The sequence below is a fragment of the Paralichthys olivaceus genome, chromosome 9, assembly GCF_024713975.1.
Source record: "Paralichthys olivaceus isolate ysfri-2021 chromosome 9, ASM2471397v2, whole genome shotgun sequence".
NCBI classification, from domain to species: domain Eukaryota; kingdom Metazoa; phylum Chordata; class Actinopteri; order Pleuronectiformes; family Paralichthyidae; genus Paralichthys; species Paralichthys olivaceus.
The window spans coordinates 8,756,983-8,782,383 of NC_091101.1; the positions used below are offsets into that span (position 1 = coordinate 8,756,983).

At 43.5% G+C, this 25,401-nt stretch overlaps 3 protein-coding genes across 3 annotated transcripts in view; 2 read left to right on the forward strand and 1 right to left on the reverse strand.

Moving 5' to 3' along the window:
- The first annotated feature begins 868 nt into the window (after positions 1-868).
- Positions 869-4,150, forward strand: LOC109632740 (type-2 angiotensin II receptor-like). The gene is made up of 2 exons (XM_020092204.2): positions 869-1,076; positions 1,629-4,150. Exon 2 carries the CDS (start codon positions 1,691-1,693, stop codon positions 2,960-2,962), a length of 1,272 nt encoding a protein of 423 aa, XP_019947763.2. The 5' UTR covers positions 869-1,076; positions 1,629-1,690; the 3' UTR covers positions 2,963-4,150.
- A 2,079-nt stretch (positions 4,151-6,229) lies between these two features.
- LOC109632431 (SH2 domain-containing protein 1A-like) lies at positions 6,230-9,604 on the forward strand. The gene is made up of 3 exons (XM_020091695.2): positions 6,230-7,051; positions 7,384-7,447; positions 8,971-9,604. The coding sequence occupies exons 1-3, from the start codon at positions 6,915-6,917 to the stop codon at positions 9,253-9,255; spliced, it is 486 nt and encodes a 161-aa protein (XP_019947254.1). The 5' UTR covers positions 6,230-6,914; the 3' UTR covers positions 9,256-9,604.
- A 1,112-nt stretch (positions 9,605-10,716) lies between these two features.
- Positions 10,717-25,401, reverse strand: part of tenm1 (teneurin transmembrane protein 1) — a 173,870-nt gene continuing 159,185 nt past the window's right edge. The window contains exons 28-38 of the mRNA XM_069531343.1: positions 24,377-24,690; positions 23,618-23,790; positions 21,944-22,188; positions 20,906-21,199; positions 19,162-19,406; positions 18,297-18,439; positions 16,370-16,581; positions 15,734-16,035; positions 14,830-15,536; positions 13,357-13,499; positions 10,717-12,268 (exon numbers count right to left, since the gene is read on the reverse strand). Of these exons, the coding sequence (XP_069387444.1) occupies positions 11,513-12,268; positions 13,357-13,499; positions 14,830-15,536; positions 15,734-16,035; positions 16,370-16,581; positions 18,297-18,439; positions 19,162-19,406; positions 20,906-21,199; positions 21,944-22,188; positions 23,618-23,790; positions 24,377-24,690 (3,534 nt within the window). The 3' untranslated portion in view covers positions 10,717-11,512. The remainder of the gene's footprint in view (positions 12,269-13,356; positions 13,500-14,829; positions 15,537-15,733; positions 16,036-16,369; positions 16,582-18,296; positions 18,440-19,161; positions 19,407-20,905; positions 21,200-21,943; positions 22,189-23,617; positions 23,791-24,376; positions 24,691-25,401) is intronic.

Below are 25,401 nucleotides of genomic sequence, written 5' to 3' on the forward strand. Positions count from 1 at the left end.
ACACGTACATTGAACACACATGTGAACAGAGGTGAGCATGTTTTGTTGATGTATGTATGCCAGGCTGAGATGAAGTTTATGCCGTTGCACAAGTATTGAAGCATAGATGCTCACGTGCACACGCAGGGAGAGTTGCGTGCTCACACAGTTGATCAAAGGAGCCGTGATGTAATCAGTCTCAGAGCTTTGCACACATCCCTCATTAACTTACACCAGGGGCTTTAATGAAAAACCACTGAAGGGAATCTCCTCTTTCTCCCCGTCTTCCCTTCTCATCTTCTCGTTCACTCCCTGCAGAATCTGCTCGTCCTCCTCCTCATTCATCTTCCACACTGTGCCTCCCCCTCCACTACCTCCCTCACCCCACCCTTTCCTCTGCTGGCTTGACTTCCACTGAGACAGAGTAAATATTTCCCATGGCTTATCTGACCGCTGGCAGAACAAAAATGACACAAAGTGCGAGGCCTTGGTTAATTAACGCAGAGCCTCCATTCCTCAGGTCAGAGGCCCCTGAGGGGACATGTAGGGCTTTACATCTGACACCTCCAACAAACTGATGTCCGATTCAGTATCATCAGGTATGGCATGGTGTAATGTGTTCACAGCTGCTCGGGACACGGTCCTTTAACTGTAAAACACATCTTGACTTGATTTTCTAACTTTGGCCTTTTCTAGTAGAGACTCTGGGTTAGAGAGAAAAAAGGGAGGAATGATGAGGAATGAAGAGCTTTTTTTCTCTCTTCCTCTCTGCAGACTGGCTTATGTCCAGGTAAGTCCAGCCCTCTTGGTTATGATGAAGGTGTGACGTGTTGCAACTTCCTTCTTGTGCAACAATCTTAAAGCTCTTGGGAGCTATAAGACCCCCCCCCCCCCAACCTCATCTGGTTTCTTAGAGCCTCCAATCTCTTTTCTCCAACCACACACACAAACTTTACACACACTCAAAATCACAGAGGCATGACATGGTGCGGGACCATAGACTTCACTCAGAGGGGTCGAGGAGCAACTGTCAAGACATGGATTTTAGCAAAAAGAACTACTTAAACCTCCTCGGACTGGACGCCCAATAACTCCAGGTAAAAATGAATTCTTTAAATTAATAGAAAGAAAAAAGATACATAGAAAAAAGCCTGGGTTGATTCGGTGATGCATACCTTCTCTTTTCTACCACTAGTTGAACCTTCCTAATGTTATTTTTTGTATTGGAAAAAGTTATATAAAGATTTAATTTCCTTCTGCTGAAGGTTTTTCTCTGCTTTTATTAAAGTGCTCCTGTGCCGCGCTGGACTGTAATAGGATCATTTTCAGTGATCTGTAAAACAGTTAAAGCGAAAATGAAGGTGACACTTTTCTCATCTACATCATGAATGTTTCAAAAACTTAATCTCAGTCATTAAAAAAAAAACAGATACTTCTGAGAAACCAATAAGCAGCCAGCTCATTACAACCCCCTTGAGTGTATTTCATTACTGCAAGAGTGGTGTAATGTACTATTGCTCTGATTAGTTATCAAAGCGGGCAGCTAATAAACACTGGAGCCAACAAAAAGATTATGATGTAGGAAAACTTTCTCTTCGTCCATAAAAGGCAGCCATTTGAAACACTCCCCTGTTTTGTTTTCTCTCCAGCTGACCTTGGACAACTGAAAGGGGGAAGTCAATTTGTGTGACACAACGGTACTGCCAGTCCCATGATGGAAATCCCAAATTACCTTGCTACTTTCAACTCCACCTCTTCCCCGTATTTAACCATGAATGCCAATCTGAACACCTCTATTGCCCCCTCCGCCGCCCCCTGCACAGACTGGCCTCCTGTGCCCATGACCACAATCATCCCGGCCATCTACAGCATCATCTGCGTTCTGGGAACTGTGGTCAACACCCTGGCGGTGTCCGTGTTGGCCCACGCCAGCGCCTCGAGGAGAACCGTAGCAAACACTTTCATGCTGAACCTGTGTGTGTCTGACCTGCTGTTCCTGCTGTCTCTGCCGCTGTGGGCCGTCTACTACTCCCGGGGCTACAACTGGCCCTTTGGCCGAGTGGCCTGCAAGATCTGTGGGGCGCTGCACAATCTCAACCTCTATGCATCTATCTTCTTCATCACGTCCATGAGCATGGACCGCTACCTGGCCATTGTGCATCCACTCCGCTCCCAAATCTCGCGGGACCCCAAACGTGCCCGGCTCACGTGCATCTTCGTGTGGGTTCTGGCGTGTGCTTGCTCTGCCCCCACCTTGGCTCTGAGGGATACACACTACATCCAGGGGCTGGATGTGGAGGCCTGTGTTATTTTATATCCCAATCATTCTTGGTATCTGACCCTGGTGGTGATGAAGATCATGCTGGCCTTCCTCCTCCCATTGTTCGTCATCTCCTGTTGCTACTGTGCTATTGGTAGACATTTGCTGGTTGATACAGGGCTGATAAGAATGCAGAATCCGTCACACACCCCTAACATGCCCTCTTTTAAATCACTGGAGTCCCACGAGAGCAGCAGTAAAAGGGAGAGACCCCCGACTCCCTGTGTAAGCCCCAGCTCCAGTGGGGGCAGACCCCTGGAGGGCAGGGGGCTGGAGCGGGTCCTGTGGACAGTAGCCGCTGTGGTCCTGGCCTTCTTCCTCTGCTGGTTTCCCTTCCACTGCGTCACCTTCATGGATGTGCTGAATAGCGAGGGCTGGTTGGACAGCTGCTGGGTTAACTGGACCATTCACAACCTCACCCCTCTCACCCTCTGCCTGGGCTTCTCTATCTCCGCCATCAACCCTGTGCTCTACTGCTTCATCGGGAACCATTTCCGGGGCCGCCTCGGGGGCCTCTGCAAGGGCCTGTGTGCTTGTTTGAAGGCCCGCAGGGATGATCACAGCCAGAAGCAAGGCTCTTTCAGCACCAGGCTGAGCTCCTTCTCCCGAAAACTCAGTGACCTAAAAGACTTGGCGATTGTGGAGTCCACTGGTCCTGCTTAGTCAGGCCCCAGAGGAGATGTTCTCTGCCCTCCACTGGCTTCACACCCCTTCAGAATGTATGTCAAATGACTGCTGAACTCCAATAAGCATGGCTGTGTGAGTAAGAGCTGGTGCTATAACAGACTGAGTGAAATCCCTGCCTACATCAACTCTGCTCTACAAAACTAAAAAAGAAAAGCTTCTACATTAAAGAAGATGTCGAGAGAAATGGTTGAATTATTGTGATGCTGTTCATCCCAACACATGTAGCAGATATAAATATAATGCATTTTTTAGGCTCTTGCTTTGGACACTCTAAAAGCAGTGACACAACAATGTGAGAATGAAAGCGATCACTTGTAGTGATGAATTATTCGCAGAAAGCAGCTTCACAGAGCATTATTGAGTTTCAGCTCATTGTTTATCTGCTTCACTGTTTCACACTCTCTGCTCTCATGGTGCCGTTTTCAGCTGTTTTAACTCTACACCACGCGCTCAGCACCAAACTGCTCACAGACAGTCAGTGAAATTAGTGGAGCATTTAGCAGCCAGATATTTCCCTCAGGCGACGATAGAGACCCAACAAACAGAGACTGTGAAGTGGACTTAACTACACACAACTTTAAATGAATGACAATAATAATAATAATAATATATTATAATATATTGTAATATAATATATTATATTATCTGCTATAGCTTAGCTGCTGTTAATTTTTTGCATTTGATCATTATTGCACAATTTAGCTACAGCCTCATTCAGTTGAGATGATAAACTATTAAATTGATTTGGTCACTAACATCTACTGTTAGTTGGTAACTTAGATTGTGCAGAAAGAGGATAAGTGTATTAGAAAGAAGGTAAATTGATCACATGGTCTCAATAGCTTTTTATCCCTCAAACCTCACATTCATTATATTTTTCTGTGTAAATACTATATAATATTAATACATGTTTATGGTAAAACAAATTGGCTTTGGACGGCAGAGCAGGCCAAAGCATGCATCAGATGAAGCTATATTATATTATAAATGCATCGTTATTAACTAGTTTCTTTTACTCTTCTTTTAAGACCAAAATGTTTTAAATGTAATCATGTAACTTTTAACATTTTGTTTGATATTATTCTCTGAAGATAGTTAAGACATAAAAATCACTGTATTTCATTGACTGAATGAGAAATAAAGTCTTAGAAATATTTCTCTGAAGATGCCGTTTCCTTTGACATTCTCTCTCCTCAAACATGGCGCGCGTGCATCGATTTTTTGTGAAATCCGTGCAAACCCATTTCCTTCAGTTTGTATGTTCTCTTCCCCCAATCTTACACCCTCCAGCAGCTGTGACTGAGCCCCCTCCACCTGGGAGGGAGAGTGCTGGGATTACTGTCAGCCTGGCAGATGGAAATTCACCCCCCCCAACCCCCATCTCTGTCCTCCCCCCTTTCTCCTCATGTCCCAGAATGCCTCACATGGATTCCGCACATATCAAGGCCAGATATCATAATCTCATACTAATGTCCTTATGAAGCATTCCAGTCAGGGCCACTTGTGTTGGTTGAGTGAGCCATGCAGCTAATCAATGATGTATCTCTGTCTGCTATTTGTGTCCAGTATAGATCGGCAGCATTCTGCATTGACCCTGGTCTGTGAGCTGAGAGCCGATGGGGTTCGGTGTGATTTGTCTTAAACTGGAGAGGCCTGTGAGATTATAACACACTAGAAGGTTAAGTGGCTGACGCGCTAAATCCTTTATACTCCTGTCTAACTGCTGAAGTGGTTCTGTGTTTTCCTATTTCATGCTTACAACAAAGATAGTCACTACTGTTGCTTGAGGCTCCTTGCAGATTATTCCCCCGTTGAATTTTCAGAACGCTGCCTCTGGATGGCGCTAAAGTGCTGTAAGAGCAGTGACTGAGACGCCCCTGGCTGCTTAACCAGACAGAACCCCTGAGTCCCACCGCTCATGATCCCTTTGAGCCGAGGGAAAAATGGCTCTGACACAGACTGATGACTCATGCAGGCTTCGGCTCTGAATGTATAACAACAGACGTCCTCAACAAATGCTGCATTAATGAGAGCCGCGAGCTCAGAGGAAACTGGAATGTTGAACTAACGCAGTTCGCTTTTCTGAGGGGCCTTCTGAAGGAGGTGGTCTGTGTGGTCATGACCAAATGTCGATCTGAAAGAACAGTTGCCGCTCCACCATCTTGGTGAAAACCTTCATGCTATGGTGCTGCAGCAAACTTTCAATATTTTAATCAGCAGATCCTTAATGAGACTCAACAGCGACAGGACAGATTGCAGGATGAGGTGGTTGCTGCTCCACAGTATGTTCATGTACACAGCCTTGTCAGCTGACGCCTCAATATTCCACTGAGCAGGTGTGAGTGTCCTTGACACATGTTTCATAGACGATAGAGCAGTAGTGTGACTGAAGTCGTTTGTTACAGTGTTGACGAGTATGTGTTGTGGAGACGAGTGTGTGTTACAGTGTGGACAAGTGTGTGTGTTACAGCGTGGACAAGTGTTTGTGTTAGTGTGGATGAGTGTGCGTGTTAGTGTGGATGTGTGTGTTACAATTTGGACATGTAACAGTGTGGATGTGTGTGTGTTAGTGTGGAGGTGTTACAGTGTGGAAGTGTTACAGTGTGGACAAGTGTGTGTGTGTGTTGTGTAGACATGGTATTCATACAATTAAACTAAATATATATACTCTAAATATGTTGTATTTTATATAATATATAATGTTTTTTTTCTTGTTTTACACACAAGTAAATCAAAATTATCGAGTTAAGGTTAAAATCAAATCAAAGCATTAGAGTGAAGAAAATAATGAAGTACATAAAGCCAAGTATTTCACTTAAATACAATCCTGGGGTATTGAACCCACTACATTTCACTATATGTGATAAATGCTTTACTATTATTTGTACTTTTTATTCAACTAAAAATATCTGACATCTACAGTTACGTATCAATTATTTCAGTATTATATATAGAACATTTTGGAATCTAAAGTTGACTTAAGTTTGAAACGAAAAAAGTCGTTGAGCGTGGGAACTGTGATTAGTGAGAAACCCACAGTCACACCTGACTTCAGAAGGCCTCTCTTTCATGGAAATAATGTGTCAGATGAAGGTCCAGCACTGAAACGTCACAATTAAATATGCCACTGCAAGTAAGACGATGTGCAGAAGTGTTTTCAAAAACCTTCAAAAAAAACCTTCTGATTAATGTGAAAATAAATGTGAACTCATGGTGCCGTTTTAACTCTACACCATGTGCTCAGCACCAAACTGCTCACAGACAGTCAGTGACTATCTGATGAAATTAGTGGTGCATTTAGCAGCCAGATATTTACATAATAACTACAGACCAAATTTGAGACTAACTTCCTCAACCGTTTACCAATCGTAAACAGACAATGGAAACAAACTTCTCTTCGAAGATTGTGTTAAGCGATAAGAAAAGAAACAGGTCTCAAGATAATTGAGCTGAAAACATTATAATTCACTGCATAAGCATAAAATACATTTTCCTGTGTGAGAAGGGCTGTCTTTCTTTATCCCTCCCTTGTGCTTTCTATTGTGGAGATATTCAGTTTGTATATTTGAAGTTATTTCCTGTTGAAAAAAAAAGCTTTAGAATACAAGCATTTCCTGAGAGATTCACAAACCCACATGTGACATGTGTAGAGGAAGAGGAAGACGGAGCGAGCACAGTCGTAAAGGTTAGAGGTTAGACAGAGCTGCAGTCAGTCCACGTTGACGAAGTGGAAAATCAAAGCTCAGGCTACCACAGACATGTGAAAGATCAAGAAGCCAATGAGAGGCCTTGTACCTGAGCTCCCAGTCTGCAGCACAGTGACAACAAACAGGCTTCACCTGCAGTGACGGAGCTGCAGACGAGAAAGAGAGAGAGAGAAAGTGTTGGTACTTGGGAGCCAAGAAAGCAGATCTGGAGTGGAGGTGTAATGGAGAACCTGTCTGTCTACCATGGACCTATCGGCAAGGAGGAGGGCGAGAGGCGCCTGGCCCAGGACGGCCGGGACGGGAGCTACCTGGTGCGCAACAGTGATTCTGTACCGGGCGTCTACTGCCTGTGTGTGCTGTGAGTACAAAACACAACAGCTCTGCTTCTTCCTATTTCTTTTAAGCAATTACTGGAACCTCAATAGTCACATCAACTCATTTTCTGCTATCACATAGATTATTGATCTTCTCACATTTAAAAGAAAATAAAAGCACAGAGGGAAAAACAAACTAAGTGAGTGTTAAGTGAGACTAAAAGAAAGTGTGCTGGCCTGTTTTTGAGTTCCACAGTAGGAATAATGGGGACGTTAGGGACCATTGTGTGTACTCTTTAACTTAAGATGAACTCAGGGTCAAAGGTGTGTGTGTCTGTGTGTGTGTGTGCGTGTGTGTGTGTGTGTGTGTATGCAGGTCCAGTGGATACGTCTACACATACAGACTCCATAAGGACGACGCAGGCTCCTGGGCTGCAGATGTGAGACAATCCATCTTATTTCTTGCCTTTAAAGCAGCTGTGACTCCTCTCACACCCTGAAACCTTTTAGAAGCAGCCGAACAGCTGCACATCCGCCTCACTCTGCTCGCTCTTTATTAGTTCTAGAGGTTGTTCTGGTGCCAGCTTAATTCAGCAAGCTGTGAATTTGAAGCAAACATGTTCTTTCCCTTGAGTGACAGCACTGAGAAATGGCTGCATTTCTTTTTTTTTCCTCCTTCGGCAATAACGTCCTCCCCCCATGCACCCGAACCCAAACTCAAATTTAAGACACCACAGCATCAGCATATACTCCCAGAGATGGGAAAACGTAGAAGTGCATTTGACAGCATTTCTGATGGGATGTGTAATTGAGCACTGAGGGCTGGCAAGCACCCAGAGACGTGAACGTATGGAGACATCTGAAGGCTGCGTCGCTCTTTCTGACAACTAAGATACATGCTGTTGTAACTACATTTTACCCCACGCTCATTTTTACTGACAGCATCGAGCCAACAGATAGAGGGGAGGAAGACTTACACAGATTTCACTACAAGCTCAATAACGCTTTACATTATTCATGTGCAATATCAGTCACTTTAATGAAATATTCCCGGGAACAGAGGTAACACTTGTGGCCAGAGACGGAAACATCCAAAGTGCTTGTGTGGGAGGTGATCTCGGCTGATTAAATCATTCTGTAAACGCATTCAAACACGATTCTCACAATTTCTTATACAGCCTGATTGATGGAACACAATGAAAACACAAAAAGTCCTTACTCGACAAAATGTACAACTTCAGAGAGCTGTAAAACTTCACATTTTAGAAATATTAAATAAGTTGATGGGTGCCGTCAATTAGAAATAATATAAAAACTCCCACAAAGAGGAAGAAAACTGTCACATAAAAAAAGACAAACCTCTTTTTTGCTGTTGTTTTTGCTTAAAGCTGCAGATCATTTCTAAAAATGATCTTTGTGATATTCAAGTTTGAGTCAGTCACAGGTAAAGCTGGAGAGATGATGGGATATGAGCTTCTTAGGTGTCACACAGAAATCCTAAAATAAAGGCTTTTTGTTGACTAACAATAAATATATACATATTTAAAAAAACACAAGCCCAGGGGAGTGAATGCTTTCAGAGGCAACTGCATCCTGAATATTTCCGAATTTAGCTTTTAAACCCCTCGAGTATATTTTCCATCTGGGTCTATAGTCGTTTTTACAGCAATTGTACATGCATCTTTCTTTTGCATCATATTATTTATTGATGTGTCCTGTTAAGGTCTTGAATACAAGCTCAGTGTGAACGACTAAATAATGGCAATGATTCTCGGTCCATCCCTCTGCACAGTGTTTCTGTCTCTGCACATTTCATGTCTTCTATAAGTTGAATGGAGCTCATTTCAAGCCGCTTCTGTCCTGTCCACTTCATTTACCCCTGTGGGCTTTGATGTTGAGATGTAGACGCTGAATTCTCTTCAGCCTTTTCTTCTTTTTGTAAATGCTTCTTCTTGTGTTTCAGACCACTCCTGGTGTGCAGAAACGATATTTTCGGCAAATCAGGAACTTGATAGCCGCTTTCCAGAAGCCTGAGCAAGGAATTGCCATGCCCCTGCTCTACCCCGTCACTGCTCAGCTACGGGCACAGACGCCTGGTAATGGCCTGTCGCTGACATGCAGCGGCCAGCCGCAGCAGCAAAAGCAGCAGCCCCGGCAGAAGCCACCATCACCAAAGCTACACACTGCTAAGGGACAGAAAAACAGGAACCAGAAGACAGAACCGCAGAAAGCCTTTTCTCACCAGTGACCTAATTGTTAAAACAACATTGTACTCTTATGAAGCCTACTGTTACATTCTAATCACTGTCTCTTAAAGTAAAGGTCTATTTTTATAATTAAGCTGTTTATTTTAATAATTTAGTCTCAGGCAGTGACTCAGATCTTAGTATTCTTCAAATCTCTCTTTTTTTTCTTGCATATGCGGCACAGAGAGAGTCTCATAACTTTCAGGGATGTGATGTAAAAATATTCAGCTGCTCAAACATTAATATCCATTACTGTGTGCGCCAGCTGACAACAAATATTGTGCTCTGTATTCTTAACGCAATTCAATTCTGTGAATGGCAAACAAAATAAATGATATTGGTTGAAATAAACTCTTTTAAATGGGGTCACGCACACACACACTCACACAATCACACACACGAGCCTCCGTATAAAACATATAATGTGGAACAAAAATTCAATTTGACATATTGAAGTGCTGATTTCCATGAGGAGAGTGCTGACTCCTAGAGAGGTGGGTGGGGGGGCTGTCATTCATTTGATCGACATTACTGGCTCTTGTAAAAAAAGTGAGCGAGAGAGACAGAAAGAGCAGGAGGAAGAAAAAAGAGAGAGAGCGAGAAAGCATCCATTCAGCCCAGACCATTCTTCAGTGCAGTGGTCTCCTAGCAACCGGACCCTCCATCTTTTCAGCACCGAGATGAGGTTGGACAGTATCTAGTGGAGCATATGGTCTAAGAAGGGAAAGCACATCGCAGCTGATCGGCAAAGCGCTGCAGAGGAAAACGTATATCACCTGCTCGCAGTCAGAACATATGCATCGTGCCGCTCTGTCATCCGCAGCCCAGGAGAGACACACACAAACAATTAATGGTGGGCAGATGGCGCGGAGTGACGGTGGGAGGGGGAGGCGAGTGGGGGGATAGGCAGACGGACAGGGAGGAGGATTAGTGGTAGCGAGATTTAAAAAAATAAAAAAATAAATAAAAACAAACTTCTTTACTTTCTTCTTTAACTTTTTGGTGGGGAGAGTCTTGGAAGTGGTTCACATGTAGTCTGATTGGCATTTCCTAATGAGAGGAGACAAGCTGCAGAGAACGGCACAGCCAACTCCAGGTCCTGCCCCTTCTGCACTCACCACCCACTCACTGAGCCTCAGCTGTCACATTTCTTTTTCCCTTCCTCTGTGCTTCTTTTTCCTCCCTCCTCTTCTTCCTCTTCTTCTTCTTCTTTGACAGACGCAGCTTCCTCATGCATATCTCAGTTTGAGCCATAATGATGGGTGATAATGACGGCACAGATTTGAAAAGTTACAAACTCCTAGAAACAAGAACAAAGAGTCCACAACAAATGTGTGGAGGAAAGGCGTGAAGACAGAAGAAGAAGACGTGTGTGAAAAAGAGAAAGAGAGAGGGAGCTCAAGCAGTCAGGGGAGAGAAATAATAAGCAACCAATGGCTATGAAATCCCAGGGAACGATCTGGTAATTCACACATAATTACTTTAATCAGCATTGTAACCCAATAAAGTCAGATTTTTCAGCGAGAATATTTACTATAGCCATTTATAATTCTTTGCAAAAAATGTAACTGTTTTCCTATTGATTAACAATACCGACACTTACTTATGAACAACAGAATTTCCAGTTGAGCACTTTTTTTCAGTGTGAAAGCACTGGCTATGTACATTCTTGATTTTAGTATACACACTCATACAAACTACTGTTGGAGCACACCAGAGGTGGAAAACCCGCCAGGTTTCCTTCTCTAAAGGGGAGTGTCAGAGTCGACAAGGCCTCTCTTACACAATATGTAAACGACAGTATTTCCGAGGTAAACCATGTAGGAACTCAAATGGCAACCGGTGAGCTCTTGGTTTCGAGTCATGAAAAGGATTATTCACTGGCAATCCTACAAAGTCTTCATCTCTACAGTTCAGTGAGTTTGAACAGTGAACAGTGAAACAGCGAATGACAGTCGAGTCCGTCAGCGAGTCAGTCAGTCCCAGGCCAGTTGGGATACAAAAAGCAAAGCCACAGCCAAACCACACTGCTTGTGCCACTGTTAGAAATTGGAGAAACTGGACAATAATAATAAAATACCATCATTTTGTCACAATTAAAGGCATTTGGAAATCACTTTTCCCCCAAGCTCTCTTCTTGTTCTTCTTTGTCGTCGTCTTCTCTCTTTTTTTGATACAGAATAGAAACAGTAGAACAAATCAGAGTAGAGTAGAAACGGGCAGTCTTTGGTGGGGCGGGGGGCTGCTCCTGTGTCTCTGTTACCTGCCCCCCACCTCGCTTAGTGTCATAAAGTGGATGTTGGAGGGGCAGTCGGACAGCTCCGGCTGTTGCTCTATAGGCAGGGAGTAGTAGCCGTCGTAGCCCTGAACGCGTCCGCCGGACAACAGCTGCTGCTTCTCCGCCTCGCTCCAAGCCCGGCTCCCCACATCCCCTGAATCCACCCGCTTCCTCTCCTTCTCCCACGCCCCCTCCACCGCCCTCTTCCTCGCCTCCTCCCTCACCCGCGCCCTCTCCTCCTCCTCGTTCCCGCCATAGCGCACACACAGGCACAGTGCCCCCTGCTGGAGAGTGATATCAGCGAAGCGTCGAGTCCTGCCGTTCACTGTGGCGCTCATTTGAGACACGCTCACATTCACACCATTCTCTAGGACGCGACCCCCGACGCCCAAGCCTGGGGCGAGGTCTTCTTCTATTGGCCGTGTCTGGAGGAAGTGGTGGGTGTCGCAGCCATGCACAGTGAAGCTCAGCCCGCTCAGGTGCACAGCGCCGTTTAAAATGGCTGCCACTCTGCGGCTGTCCTCGCTGGCTACGCCGATGACTTCAGCGCTGACCCGGCCGTGGGAGACGGCAAAACGGATGCTGGGGCCGAGAAGCGAGGGTCTGGAACCGAAGGGAGGAGGACGTGTCGGTCTGTGGCAGGTGGAGCCCACAGGCTCAGAGACCAGAGGTAACCTGTCCAGAGAAATGAAGCTCCGCAGCTGCCTCCGCATCTCACACTGGATCCCCAACACCACCTGACAACAACAAATACACACATACAGTGGTTCTTAAAACATATTACAGTTATATGGACTGGTAAGTAAAGTAACACTCCCAGGTATGACACAGTTTTTACAGCAGACAATTAGATCAACTTGATTGACTTTACATACATTTCCCATTTTGTACTATTTTTTTGCCTCAACCAGAACCACTTTTTTTTTTATGAATTTATCTGACAGCTTTTTGAAGTTTGAAGTAAAAATAGATATTCAACTTTACAAAGTGGATAAAAAAGTAAAAGTAGCTAATCTTAACAATTGAGAGGCTGGAACACTTACTTTATTCAAAATTAAAGTAAAAAACAGAAATATTCATGTTAATTAAAACCAATTTAGTTTTTTGTTAAATGACCAAACATTTCACAGCTAATATTGATATTAAAAACATTCTCATCTTTAATGCATTGTTTTCATTACACATAAGAATTGACCACTAGAGTCACAATCACATCAGCGTCTTAAAGCTGTGTGAAAGATGACTGCCCCACATGAAGACTTGAAAATTAAATAAATTAGTACTAGTAAGAAGCAGTTATATGAATAAATGGTGTAAAATATATAACTGAAACAACAATTTGTGAGATAACTTAAAATTATGGAATCTCCACTAATTCCTGAGAAATACTATTTCATCATATATATATATATATATATATATATATATATGAAACAGTATGTTATATATATTACAATATCACATTTAAAAACAATATATATATATATATATATATATATATTCTCCTTTTTTCTCAAAATGTTTAGTATTTATTGATCATTTATTTTATGAGACTTCATAAAGTCAAAACTACTCAAAAGTGTTGTATATTAAAATCATTTATCAGAATTATAGTAGGTAAGTGTAAACCCACATTTTCAAAATGAGTCAATAAAATATAAATGTATTTAAATATTCCACTGAAAGAGAAAAGATAATAATGAAGGCACTAAAAATGTTTTTAACATGTGGCTTAAACCAGGGGAAAACTAAAAAATCTAGTATACAGCGTGTAGAATGTCTTTCTTGTCACTGCAGTTGTTTTAGTATTATAAATAAAAGTCACCTTGCTGGTGTCCCAGTCCTGGGTCTTAGTCTGGGTCTTCATTAGTTCATACGTTTGTTCCATCCTGCCCACCTCAGGCTTTGGGAAGCCTGGGACAACATTATGAAGCTGGAACCCAAAGAGCTGCAGCCAGCTACCAATGTCTGGATGCACACGCACACACACACACAGAAAATTGCACAAAGGGGAAATGTTAGAATATTGTGTCCATACTGTGAAGCAAACAGAAAATCATAAGGCCAGAAAAACAACACCTTGTACAGGAAATCAAACAATATGGCAAAATATGCAGCAGAGACAGATCGGCTGGATTTTCCCTCACACACAGGTTCTTTCTGTAATAAACAATCATGGTGCAGAAAAACGTGACGGGCCAAATGAATGTTCCATTAACCAGAAGGACACAAGCCCCTGCCAACCTCCTATATTCATCCTCTGACTCCTCTTTCCCTAGCTTTGCCTGAGTTTCTATTTTGTCTCTCGGGGAAACGGAATGTTCTTGACAGACAGACGGAACAAAACATAACAAGCCTGTGTTAGAAAACAAGATGATCACAGACATGCCTGTCCTTTGTGTTGTCTGTGCTTTCTGTCACATCTTTTCTCTCTAGCTTACCTGTGGTTAGCTGTGGGCTGTGTGCACTCGTTCACTATGGCAGATGTTGCTTGTGGAGGTGTGTTTGTGTGGGAGTAGGTGCAGCTGAGTGAAAAACCTGCCTGCATCTGACTGAGAGCTGTAGTGCAGCAACTACTGTGTGTCAGCTTGAGACCCTGGTGTTAACATCCGTCCAGAGTGATCCCATCACATGTGGTCAGCGCTAACTGTGTGAAAGCACTCAAATGCGTCCAGAGATCCAATCACTCAGACCACATTCTGGGACACATGTGGCCACATTCTTCGCTGAGTGAACACAAATGCGCCGGGCCGCCTGCTCAGCTGACGTCATCTGACCGTCAACAGTTTCACAGTTTTCAACATTTTTTTTACAATTAATCATATTTTTACGCTTCAGTGCACATATGCGGATTGATGCAATGTCAACACTGACCAAAACAAAATGACTGATACTTTCCTGAAATTGGCTTTCTTCATAGCAGAGCTGAAGGAGATTCATTCAGCCCCTCCTGACCCCTCTCTCTATCTACCTCTGGCTCGCTTGCGCCATGTTGGCACACTGTGTTAGTGTCATTCTACACATATACAAACTCATACTGGGTAAAAACAACATAATTTGGTCTTCGTAAACATAAAAGACGTAAGTGATTATTTGCAAGAGCAGGGGATGTGCGATCTGATCGTAAGTGGTCAAAGGATTTTCAATAGGAGGTGTGAACAGACCTATTTGATTGTGGTACAGTGACATCTTATGATTGGATATGTCAGGACAGATGTTAATACCAGGTCTGAAGATTCTGTGTTGTGATGGTTAGTGAATGAGTGTTTGCGTGCATGTGTGCACGTGTGAAGCTCACCTGTAGTAAACTGCGTCACCTCCTCCACCCTCCCGACTGGACAGTTATTTTTGAAGGCGTACAAGTTAAACGGCTTTGGCTCCCTGCTCAGCTCGCCCCACAGTTCATGATTCGGTGAAGTCCATCGGCCAGCCAGCGTGTCGTAATCCCGCCTGCCCAAATGAACCAGTCGTGTGAGAGGATCATACAAGCCTCCATGGAAACCAATAACAAGCTGGAAGTCCGGGTTGGTGTCCTGATAGACCTCTCCATAGGGAGTGTAGAGGATCTCTTTGACCAGTCGCCCCTTGCTAGAGAAAACTGCCCTCGGACTCCCGACACTGTCGCAGGCGACGTAGTACTCCTCGCCGCTGCTCAGCTCCATGGCAATGAGATGGCCCTGGAGGTCGTAGTACAGCGACGTGATCAGATTGCTGCTGTGGTTGTACAAGTGGCTGACCCTGGTGGGGTGTGACAGGTCAGCATAAAAGAACTGCAGCTGATCGCCCTTGCTGCTCTTGGTGGCCACACGCCGACCCAGCCCGTCATACCGGTACCACACGGTGTGCTCAGTCATTCGGTTGAAGACACGGGTCAGCAGGCCGTTGGAGTTGTAGTCGAAGAGGTCATTCGCTCGCTGGCGGAGGAAGCCATCGTCGTCTACGCTATACTGCAACTCGCCAAGGTGTGTGATGCGGTCTCTCTGGTCGTACCGTAGCGGAGTTAGTCTGGAATTAGACCAAACACGTATGAAATGCAATTGTGCTCTTATCTAAAATTGATATAGAAACACACTAACATGCTTCCAATAATAATGGAAAAGTTAACAGCAATATATATAACAGGTAATGAGCTATTGGACCAAAGTGGTGAGTTGACTGACCGGCATTTGCAAAAATAGGATAATAATATGATAATGATTTACCTAGCACTGGTCCCATGGCTGAGTAGGTTGATGTTCCCATTGAGGTCGTAGCTATAGCGCCACTGAGGCCGCTCGTTGACTGCGGCGCTCTGCAGCTGGCTGTCGGCATCGTACTCGTATGTGTAGCGAGTGACATTGCTGTCCACGCCAACCCTAATGTCACAGGTGGTGGTGCGCCCTGCAGAGTCGTACTGGATGGTCATCCAGTAGGCGATGGATTTAAGGATCTCATACTGGACCTCTACCACTTGGCCGTAGGAGTTAAATACTTTGGTGTGCTTCATCAGATGAGTGGTGATCACCTTGATGCAAAAGACAACACAGCTTAGACATGCACCCAAACATACACCTAAAATCAGACTGATATGCTTCATGCATCATTATATCTGGAAGTTTTTGCGCAGTATTCTACAATATGGAGTATTGCAGTATTTTGCTGTATTTTAGGCAGTGTTTTTTTGGACATGGGGGGCACCAAATGCAACACTGACACCTAATAAAGTTAGTGTAGAGTGTGTTCATCAAACCGCAGAAGACTGCTTGTTGTGGTTTGAAACAAGATTGCTGAGTTCTGTGAGGAAAACATAAAAGCCACAAAGATTAAATACCAGACTTAAGAATGAGTACTTGACATACCTGGTTGAGGTCATAGAAAATGACGCTAAACTTTCCAAACTGCTCGACCCGTCCTGATACGTCGACGTAGCGGTACAGATCTATCGGCAGCGGTGTCTCATTAATGACTGCCTGCATGCTCGTCACTCTGAAGTTGTTGTAGCTGTAGTCAAACCTGGCGTTCACCAAACCCTCCTCGCTGAAGCGGAAGATCTGCCGACTCGTCAAGGGACCTACGCAGAACAATCAGAGAGAGAGAAATCCAGCGATATTTGAGATTGGATTACACACATTAGCATGTGTGGACTGCACACGTAATGCACATGCACACACAGCACTCACAGTTGGCACTTGGCGCTACCCATACAAGCCTGCCTAATTAATTCAAATCAAGGACTAATTCAACATCATTAACACAGACACACGCAGTGCGATCCATTCAATCTTAACTATCCCCACACCTCTATGGCATTTCCAATGGTGACCTTTAATATGGAGACATAATGAAATCTAAAGACAATAGCCATGATGGGCCAATGTGCTTCTTAATGTCAGAACATCAACATTAACAACACCATTCATCACCTTTGCTGCTCGCTACTACAGCTCATGGTCCATTTGGAAAAAAGCCTGCTAATGAAACACCATTACGGTGCTATTTGCGTTGACTATGACTGCAGTTAAAATGACTAAGTGTTGAGCTTTGGACACTGTAGAAAGCTGGATCAGCGTAACATTTTCTATTTTTATTTTCCGTGGAATGTTGATTCTAAAACCTGCGCTAATGGTAAAATGGCAAAAGCAGAGTGAGATGGGATTCTCCCGCAGCCCTGGGGAACTCGCAGTCTGTTCGTCTCGCTTCTCTGGCTGTCTCTTCCCCAAGCTGTCATATTTCCCTTTTCTTTTTCTGTTCCTCTTCTACCTCTCTATATTCCTGACTCTCTACTGTTCTTGGTCCCCACTTTTTTTCTTGCCTCATCTCAAGAGACAATTACCGCTATCTCTTCTCTCTTCAAGGCTCAGGTTGTTCTGATGAAATAAGATCAGTTAAAGGAAGGTGAGAATCTATTCACAGCGAGGGCAATGCGATGCACACACACACACACACACACACACACACACACACACACACACACACACACACACACACACACACACACACACACACACACACACAGCCGTGCCTCACAGATTAGTGCCACCTGATGAGGGTGAGCCAATCACAAAGCCACATGAAGTCAACCAGCAGCCCAGTCTAGAGAAAGACTGTAAGTAGAAATAATTGTTGAAATGTTTTAATGATGTTGGCAACAGAGACCAATGGATGATCATCTTCTTACTGGGTAATACTATAACTTATAAACAGCAATGTTTCCGACCTATTTTCTGTATCAAAAGTGAAAAACTGTCACGTTTTTGAGTTGATAATTTATTTTCTTTCAGACACAGACACGTAGGAGTGCAAACATAGAGGCAGAGGAGTGGTCATATGTAGGCATGCAACACAAATACCCACACCTCATCAACCATATAGGCAAAAATCTAAAATCCGTTGCTTTTTTAGTTTGATCAGGCTGCCTGGTTGAGGAGGTGTGGAGGAGAGAGCGCTGTGAGGAGGCGAAGGGTGGTCTCATACATACTGCTGTGGTTGACCACATTCTCTTTCACTTGTACATGCACTACTTGTATCACACTTCTAACTGATGAAGGCTGACTCAAAGCCAGACTAGTGAGATTGACACTGCACAAAAAATCTGTCTCAAGATGTATGAATGTGCAGTCGTGGGGCAGCAAAGATGCTTTGAGTTCTGACCATAAGACAATCTCATGCTCAGATAGATGCTTTTAAATTATCCATTTACAGATGAGTCATTGAACATTGTAAATAATTTAAATGTGTGGCTCTTGATCCCATGAGTGTTTGTGGCATGAGTGCACGTGTGTATACCTGTCTGTCTGTATCGTATGGAGCTAATGAAGCCGTTGTGGGTGAGATGAATGGTCTTGACAGTGCCAGAGGCCTCGTCATAAGTGAAGGTCACCAGGGTGGAGTCATAAACCACCTCCGAGAGCCGTGCTGCTGGTGTATACCTTAAAAAAACAAAGTAAAATGTAAACAGAACAATTAAATGAATAGAGGATAAATTAGCTGTGTCAAATGTTTTTACTAAAAAGGGTGAAATGCACAGAATAACGCATTTGAACGGCAGTATCAGTAAACATGCTATACCTCATGAATAAAACAAAGACACTGTGGGCTGTTAAGAAACAAGTTGCATCACCTTTCAAACATTTTATCAAATTTAGAGCGGCAGCCGTGGCAGTTATGGCCTTTCTTGAAAATGGGTCGTTTATTATAGTGTCCCCGTCAAGCCAATGAGTGTTAAAAAATGTTAAATGCCAGAACGCCGCCAGAATCCGTCTTCAAGCTTTCATCAAAATCAGATCGGCGGCATCTGACATAGTGTGATGATAAAAAATTTGACCTTTACTCCGTGTCCCCCATTACTCCAATCAGTGCAATTTGCAAGGACAGCTGGGTGTGCCTGGCACGTTCTGGTGTCGGCTACACTCGGGCTAACGGGGCTTTTACGGTTTGTGAGATTAGCCTTTCATTTAAGCACCTTCATTAAGCCAATCAATGTTATGTTTTGATATGCATGACGATTGTGCCAACATGTGTAATAGCTTCTAGCTTCACCAGAATCAAACCAGTGGTGTCTGCAATGTCAACTCTTCCACGCTGCATTGGCTCCTGACCTTAACTGATAAAACTGACAGCAATTAATGTTTCAGTGATGTGTGTGTCATACCTGTAGATGACACTACGTCCTGTTCCCAAGTACTGGATTCTCATCAGTCGCCCATCCAGGGTGTAGTCCTGCATGAAGGAGGCCTGGCTGTCGGGAGGCATGTAAATATTCCTGTAGTAACCGACAGACAGGAGCGACTGCATGGTGTGTTTCACCATGCTAGGCATTGTGACGGCGACCAGACGGTCCGTTTGGTCGTATTCAAAGACATAGCGCCGTTGGCTATGTAGGAGTAGCATAATAGACTGAAAGAAGACAGACAGATGCACAGTGGAGTTAACAAGTGCAGTTTGAGAAGCTTCTTCTTTCTCTGTTTGGTGTATTTCTGTATTTCAATGTCCTTCTGTGAAAAGCTTTTCATCACCGGAACAGGCCAGAACAAGCAACCTTGGTTTCAGCTTGGGGTCTTCACAGCTTTTCAGACAAGCTTTGAAAATATGAGTCTGCAGCACTGTGGCTACTGGAGCAGTCTGAAGTGATGACACTTTTGTGCAAAAATACAGTTCTGTTATAATTAATTCATTTTTTCATAATACATGCAGGTATAATTCATTTCCGGATGGTTCTGTAATATAAGCTCATTTAAAGTTTTGTCTTTTTATCACAACCTCATACTAAGTATATTTCAGACTTAATATCATTTCATTAAATATTTCAATTAATTCAAGTACGGAAATTATAACCTCTGGTAGCTTCCGACTTTGTCACACACTTAAATGAACATACTGCTCTTTGTGAGTTTGAGCTCATTTACTAAAAATCACAGGCACTGTGACTGTATTTTTCTGAAGCCTTTTTAAAAGCATAATGAGTGTTTGCTGGAAAATTTTCAGCAATTTGAAACTCCAACTGCACAGCCTTGAAACTTCACTCCATCAGAATACATAACTTGTCTGCTCTCACTGCTCTCAGAGCTGTGCAGTTTATAAGTGCAGGTTTAGTCTGTACAATAACTGACCTTCACAAAAGAAACTTGAACCACAGACAAGAACCTCAGTCTGCAGAATGATTTGCATTTGTTTCAAATGAATAGAAACCATTTGATGCCTCAAAGGAAAGAAAAATACAAATAATAAGGTTGAAAGTAAAACACTGTGAACCTTTTTAATGTGCTTTCAAGTTTATACTGTCACACTTTGTGTGTGAGTGTTACTTTTGGTTTCACGTGATTGCGAAACCATGAGAAGCAGCAAACAGAGGAAGAGCAGAGGTGTGAAAATTAGACAAAACAAATGTAATGAGGCCATCACAAAACCCAATGACCACTTTCAGACATGAACTCTGGAGGATGTATCTACAATGAATGTCTCTCTCTAGAGGATGCCTATCACATGTGAAAAACACAGCAGGAGATTATCCACCTCGACACGTTCAAAACAACAATAGAAAAATCCCTGTAGCGTTCAGGCGAGGTAAATTCCGTTGCGGAGTTTACATGTTTTTGTTTACAGCACCTCCACAAAGGCATCGGCTCTTATCACCAAATGCTCTGGGATCTCATTGTCAGTGTGTCTTCTACATGTATTGCATTACTTTTTCATTTTCTAAATTTTTTTGTGTCCGTAATCAACACGCCCACTCGCTCGCACTGAATCCCGTGGAGAATCTCCTGCTGTATTCTCACACACATCTCACTCGGACATCAACCAGAGTTCGGTGTATGTCTGAAAGTGGTTTAAGATACACTGATAACCTGTGTACCACATCACCCCCTGAACATGTTTTCTGACTGAACAGCTCTTACTCTGTCTGCGTATGTGTAGCTCCAGATCTTGCCGTTGACCCACGCTCTGGAGATCACCCTCTCATTCTCGTACTCCAGCCGCTCAGACCACTCTCCGCGGTGGATGGCTGACAGCAGTCCTCCACCTGAGTAGCTGATGTTCACTTCGGTGTATTTGCTGCTGGGGGACCACACCACGGGTCGGCCCAGCGGATCATACTGGATGTGGAGGGTGAACTTCCTGTGGTCATCGTAGATCTTCCCCACTCTAGTGTTCTGATCATAGTCTATGGACAGCAGGTTTCTGTTGTGTGCCTGCAAATGAAAACAGTGAAATGTCAGCCTGTGTGTGGCCACTCTGTAATCACCATCAATTCTATAAGGCCACAGACATGCAAATATAAATGAAGCGGCATGAAGAGACAAGCAGATATTTCATTAGTTTAGATAAATTAATTGTGACATTTAGAGCGAACCAGGTCTGCATAATAACAATAAATTGCAGAGGCTTGGGAATTGCATATAATTAGCAGACATCAGATAAAATGTCCCATTCTTATGAAGTATTCTGTTTGTGCTGTGCACTCTCTGTGCAGTGGAAAAAGAGGAGAGGTGTTGCAGACAGTGTGTGATTTGTGGAAAGTACAGCTAACGGCGACATCATTAATCAACCCAAACATCGAATGTGTTGTGTAAGAACAGGCTGTAGTGCTGTTCAAACTGCTCCACGGTTTGCCTCAAAAAAAAAAGAAAAGAAAGAAGGAGGAAAAATCACTGAATAGATGTGAGCACATTGCAATTTGAAATGACATTTATTTTATTTGCAGTGTTTAAAAGTCAGATTCCACACCCTGCATACTTTTAAGGAGGTGGTTGCCGTGATGGAATTTGACCTATTCACACACAGGTTTCCACGATATTATGTTAGTGTTGGTGTTTTTACTCGTTCCACTGTGTATTCTGTTAATGCATTGTGTTATTCATGTCGTTCTCAGTTTGGAGATCTGGATTTTCAATATATTATGTGCATAGGCTTCAGAATATGTTGTTGTATTTTACCCTGAGCCTGCGTTCATAAGTGCTATAGTTGGTCTTGCTCTGCTCCTTCCTCTGCCTCCACTCGATCAGACTGGGGGCGTGGTCTCCTGGCAGGCTAATGTTACAGCGACTGGCTGTTGGACTGAGTCCTCCCCCGACGACTCCCGGGAGAAGGGGCTCTGTGCTGAGAGACAGCTCCATCCCACTTGCCAGCGACACCAGAAAGGACCCATCGGCGCTGACTCTGTATGAACTCTGAGCGTGGTCTTAAAGTCGATCACACACACACAAAACCACACATACAAACAAGCATGCAAGTAAGCGACACATAAAAAAAGTGTGAAAAGACATCAGTCACTGTCTTGCAAAAAAACAGCCTTGAGACAAATCAATGAGAATAACAACAGAATACACAAATGCAATGAATACACTGTACCTGTTATTATATCTTAGCAAATATTTTTACAAATTAATTTAATTTAAAAGCGGTCGAGGGTGACAAAGAAAGCCAGAAACAGATGGACAGACAGCAATAAAGAGAGGATGAGAGAGAGATATAAAGAAAGAGAGAAAAGCAGAGGTAAGGGAGGGGTGTGTGGCCCTGACAGATTTTTACACATTGCAAAGGTTTCTCAGAAACCATTCATTTCTATATCACTCTGAACGAGAGATTACACATGCCAATGAGTTTCCATCATATTTGAAACAATTAAGAAGGCAAAATAGTCATAAAACTATATTTTAATCATAAAACTTAACACAGCTAATAAACTGGATAGTAACTTGTGTTCCCTGCACAATCATAAAACCTCTTTCTATACATGTGGTTATTGTTGCCCCAGAGGCAAGAAAAGAAACAGTGATGGAAGTAAAGAAAGGGGGGGGGGGGGGGCTATTCTAAAATAGGGGGTCATTTCAACTCATCCCTAGCAGCTCTGTCATACTGTAGCACTCTGCACACGCCGGCATGTGTGCACATGTATTTATGTGTGTTGGGGCAGCTTTTCTCTCCCTGCAGTCCTGTCATTGTGACAAGGGCTAGAAAGCAATTAAAGGGATGACATGAGAAGAAACTGCTCCCACGAGCGGCTTCTCCACTCCACTCTCATTTTCTCTTCCTCTCATCTCTGCCCTCTTTTCCATTTTTTTTCTTCTCCCGTGGTCGTTAAGACATTTCACAAGGCTCCGTCTGATCCGTTGCTTCTTTCGTAAATAAAAAAACATAAAGAGCACTTTTGTTTCACTGCCCATTATTCTGGTTATGTTAAGAGGTCATATCGGATCCATGTGTGAATTATTTATAGAAATCAATAAATCTGTTTTGCAAAGGTGCGAGTCTCCCGCAAGTAGACGTTTAAGTGCAGCCGATGAAGAGGAATAAGAAAAGCACAGGTCATATTGTCTGACCTGAGCAGAATAACAGCCACGTTATTGCGGTTTGTCTGTCATAAATGTTTAAATATCGCTATAACCTTACAATCTGCCATCTTTATACATCTGTGTGTGTGTGTGTGTGTAGGCTGTTGTTCAGTCCCCCCCAGATGAGTCATAAACCGTCTTGCAACATGTTTGTGGTAAGTAGTTGGGGACATGGCGAGGCATTGATGTGAGGCATAATATTTTCCTTTATGTCAACCCATGAATAGCCCTGCCTAATGATGAGGGGAACAACAACAAGAAACCATGATGCTGTACCTTGTCTGAAGGTGTAGATGGTATCACTGGCAGACAGGTTGGTGCTGGTGATGAAGTTCTCGTGGTTAGATGCCTCAGCCTCCACCCGAGACCAGCGCTCCAGGTTGCCGTGGAAACCGCTAACGTCACCCGTGGGGAGGGTGATGTTGGTCACACGGCCCTCGCTGTTGTACCTTAGAGAATAAACACAAAGAAGGTGATATACAAGCGAAGGCACACACAGATAACTGTCACTCATCGCCAAACAAACTCACACACACACACATCCATGCTCACTATCGCTCTGTTTCACCCTCTCACACACAAACATCCACAACACAGAGTAAGTGTCAACTATGATTTATAAGTGTAATTATCCAGCTGTGGAATTTGACTCAGAGACTGGGTTGGTAGTGGTGAATAATTCAGACAGACGTGTGTCTGTGTGTGTGTGTGTACTACGTGTGCAATACTAAATGTGATCAAAGTGTTGCAGAAGCGTCTTTCAGTAAATCAGTCAGCAAAAACTAAAAGGATAAAACAAGTCTCACCAGCCTTTGGTGATGCACTTAATACCACCAGATGGCACTCACACGTCACACCGCTTACTCAAGTTCTATTTCACATTATACACATGCACATACATGTCATCCACATGTCCAGGTGAACATTCAGAGTGAAAAAAGTGAAGCATGAATTAAAGAAAAAGTGAAAGAGACAAAGCAACAAAGTAATGAGAGAGCACAATAAGCTGAGAAGAAAAGAAAACTTTAAATTTACTCATAAACAGTGGTCCAACTGTTCTCATCACTCTTGGTTGCTAGGAGACCCGTGTTGCCATGGTAGGTGATGTGGGCGATGTCATGGCCTTGGGCTGACACCTTCCTCAGTGTTCCACTGTTGCTAAGAGACAGCCAGTACACCTGTCCGCTAGGTAGCGCCAGCCAGAGAGGAACTCCATGAGCGTCTCTCCTCACCTGGAGCCTGTGGCCGTTGCGACACATCAGCCCAGACAGAAGACCGTCTGTGCCGTAAGAGAAGTTGTACAGGTAGTGGCCAGTGATCAGGTGCTTGGTGAACATGTGGGAGCCATTCTGTCGTGGAAAAGAAGAGAAAGTGTCAGGATTGTGTTGCAGCAGCCATTTATAAATCCATTATTCTGTTTGTGTATGAAGTCCTATGTTCTCAGTAACCACTGGTATACTTTGGCATTGGTGGAGCTACTACTTTGGTCTGTGCACAACGTGAGACACAGAGCTTGACAAATTACACATTGTATGAAAGTCTCCTGATTGTACCTGTCCAAAGCATTTTAGGATCTTCATGTCACTGCAGCAGCTGCTGACACAGATCTGACTTAGACTTGTGGTTTTAGCTTCAAAGTCTTTCCCACACATATGGTACAACACAAGCCTTATATTCCCTTTCTATGCTCATAAACACATAAATAAACAAATTAAAACACTATTACATTACACTTTAACCCTGCTGCAGTAAAGCTACTTTCAGACATGCACTGAACTCCGGATATTTTCCAGATGGGCTGTATATGAGAACATAAATGTCTGAGTCAGCTGCTGCCGACATTTCCTTGAACATCTCTGACCAGCCCCAAACAAAATGGTCGGACAATGTCTGAGTTGTCCCCGAGTGAGAATACAGCAGGAAAATTCACAGCAGGCGAGTGGGCGTGTTGATGATCTTTCTAACGTGACGGATGCAAAACTGGAAGAATACAAATATCTCAGGATGAAAAAAACTGTGCCATACACGTTGAAGACACAAACGAGGATTTTTACTTGGAA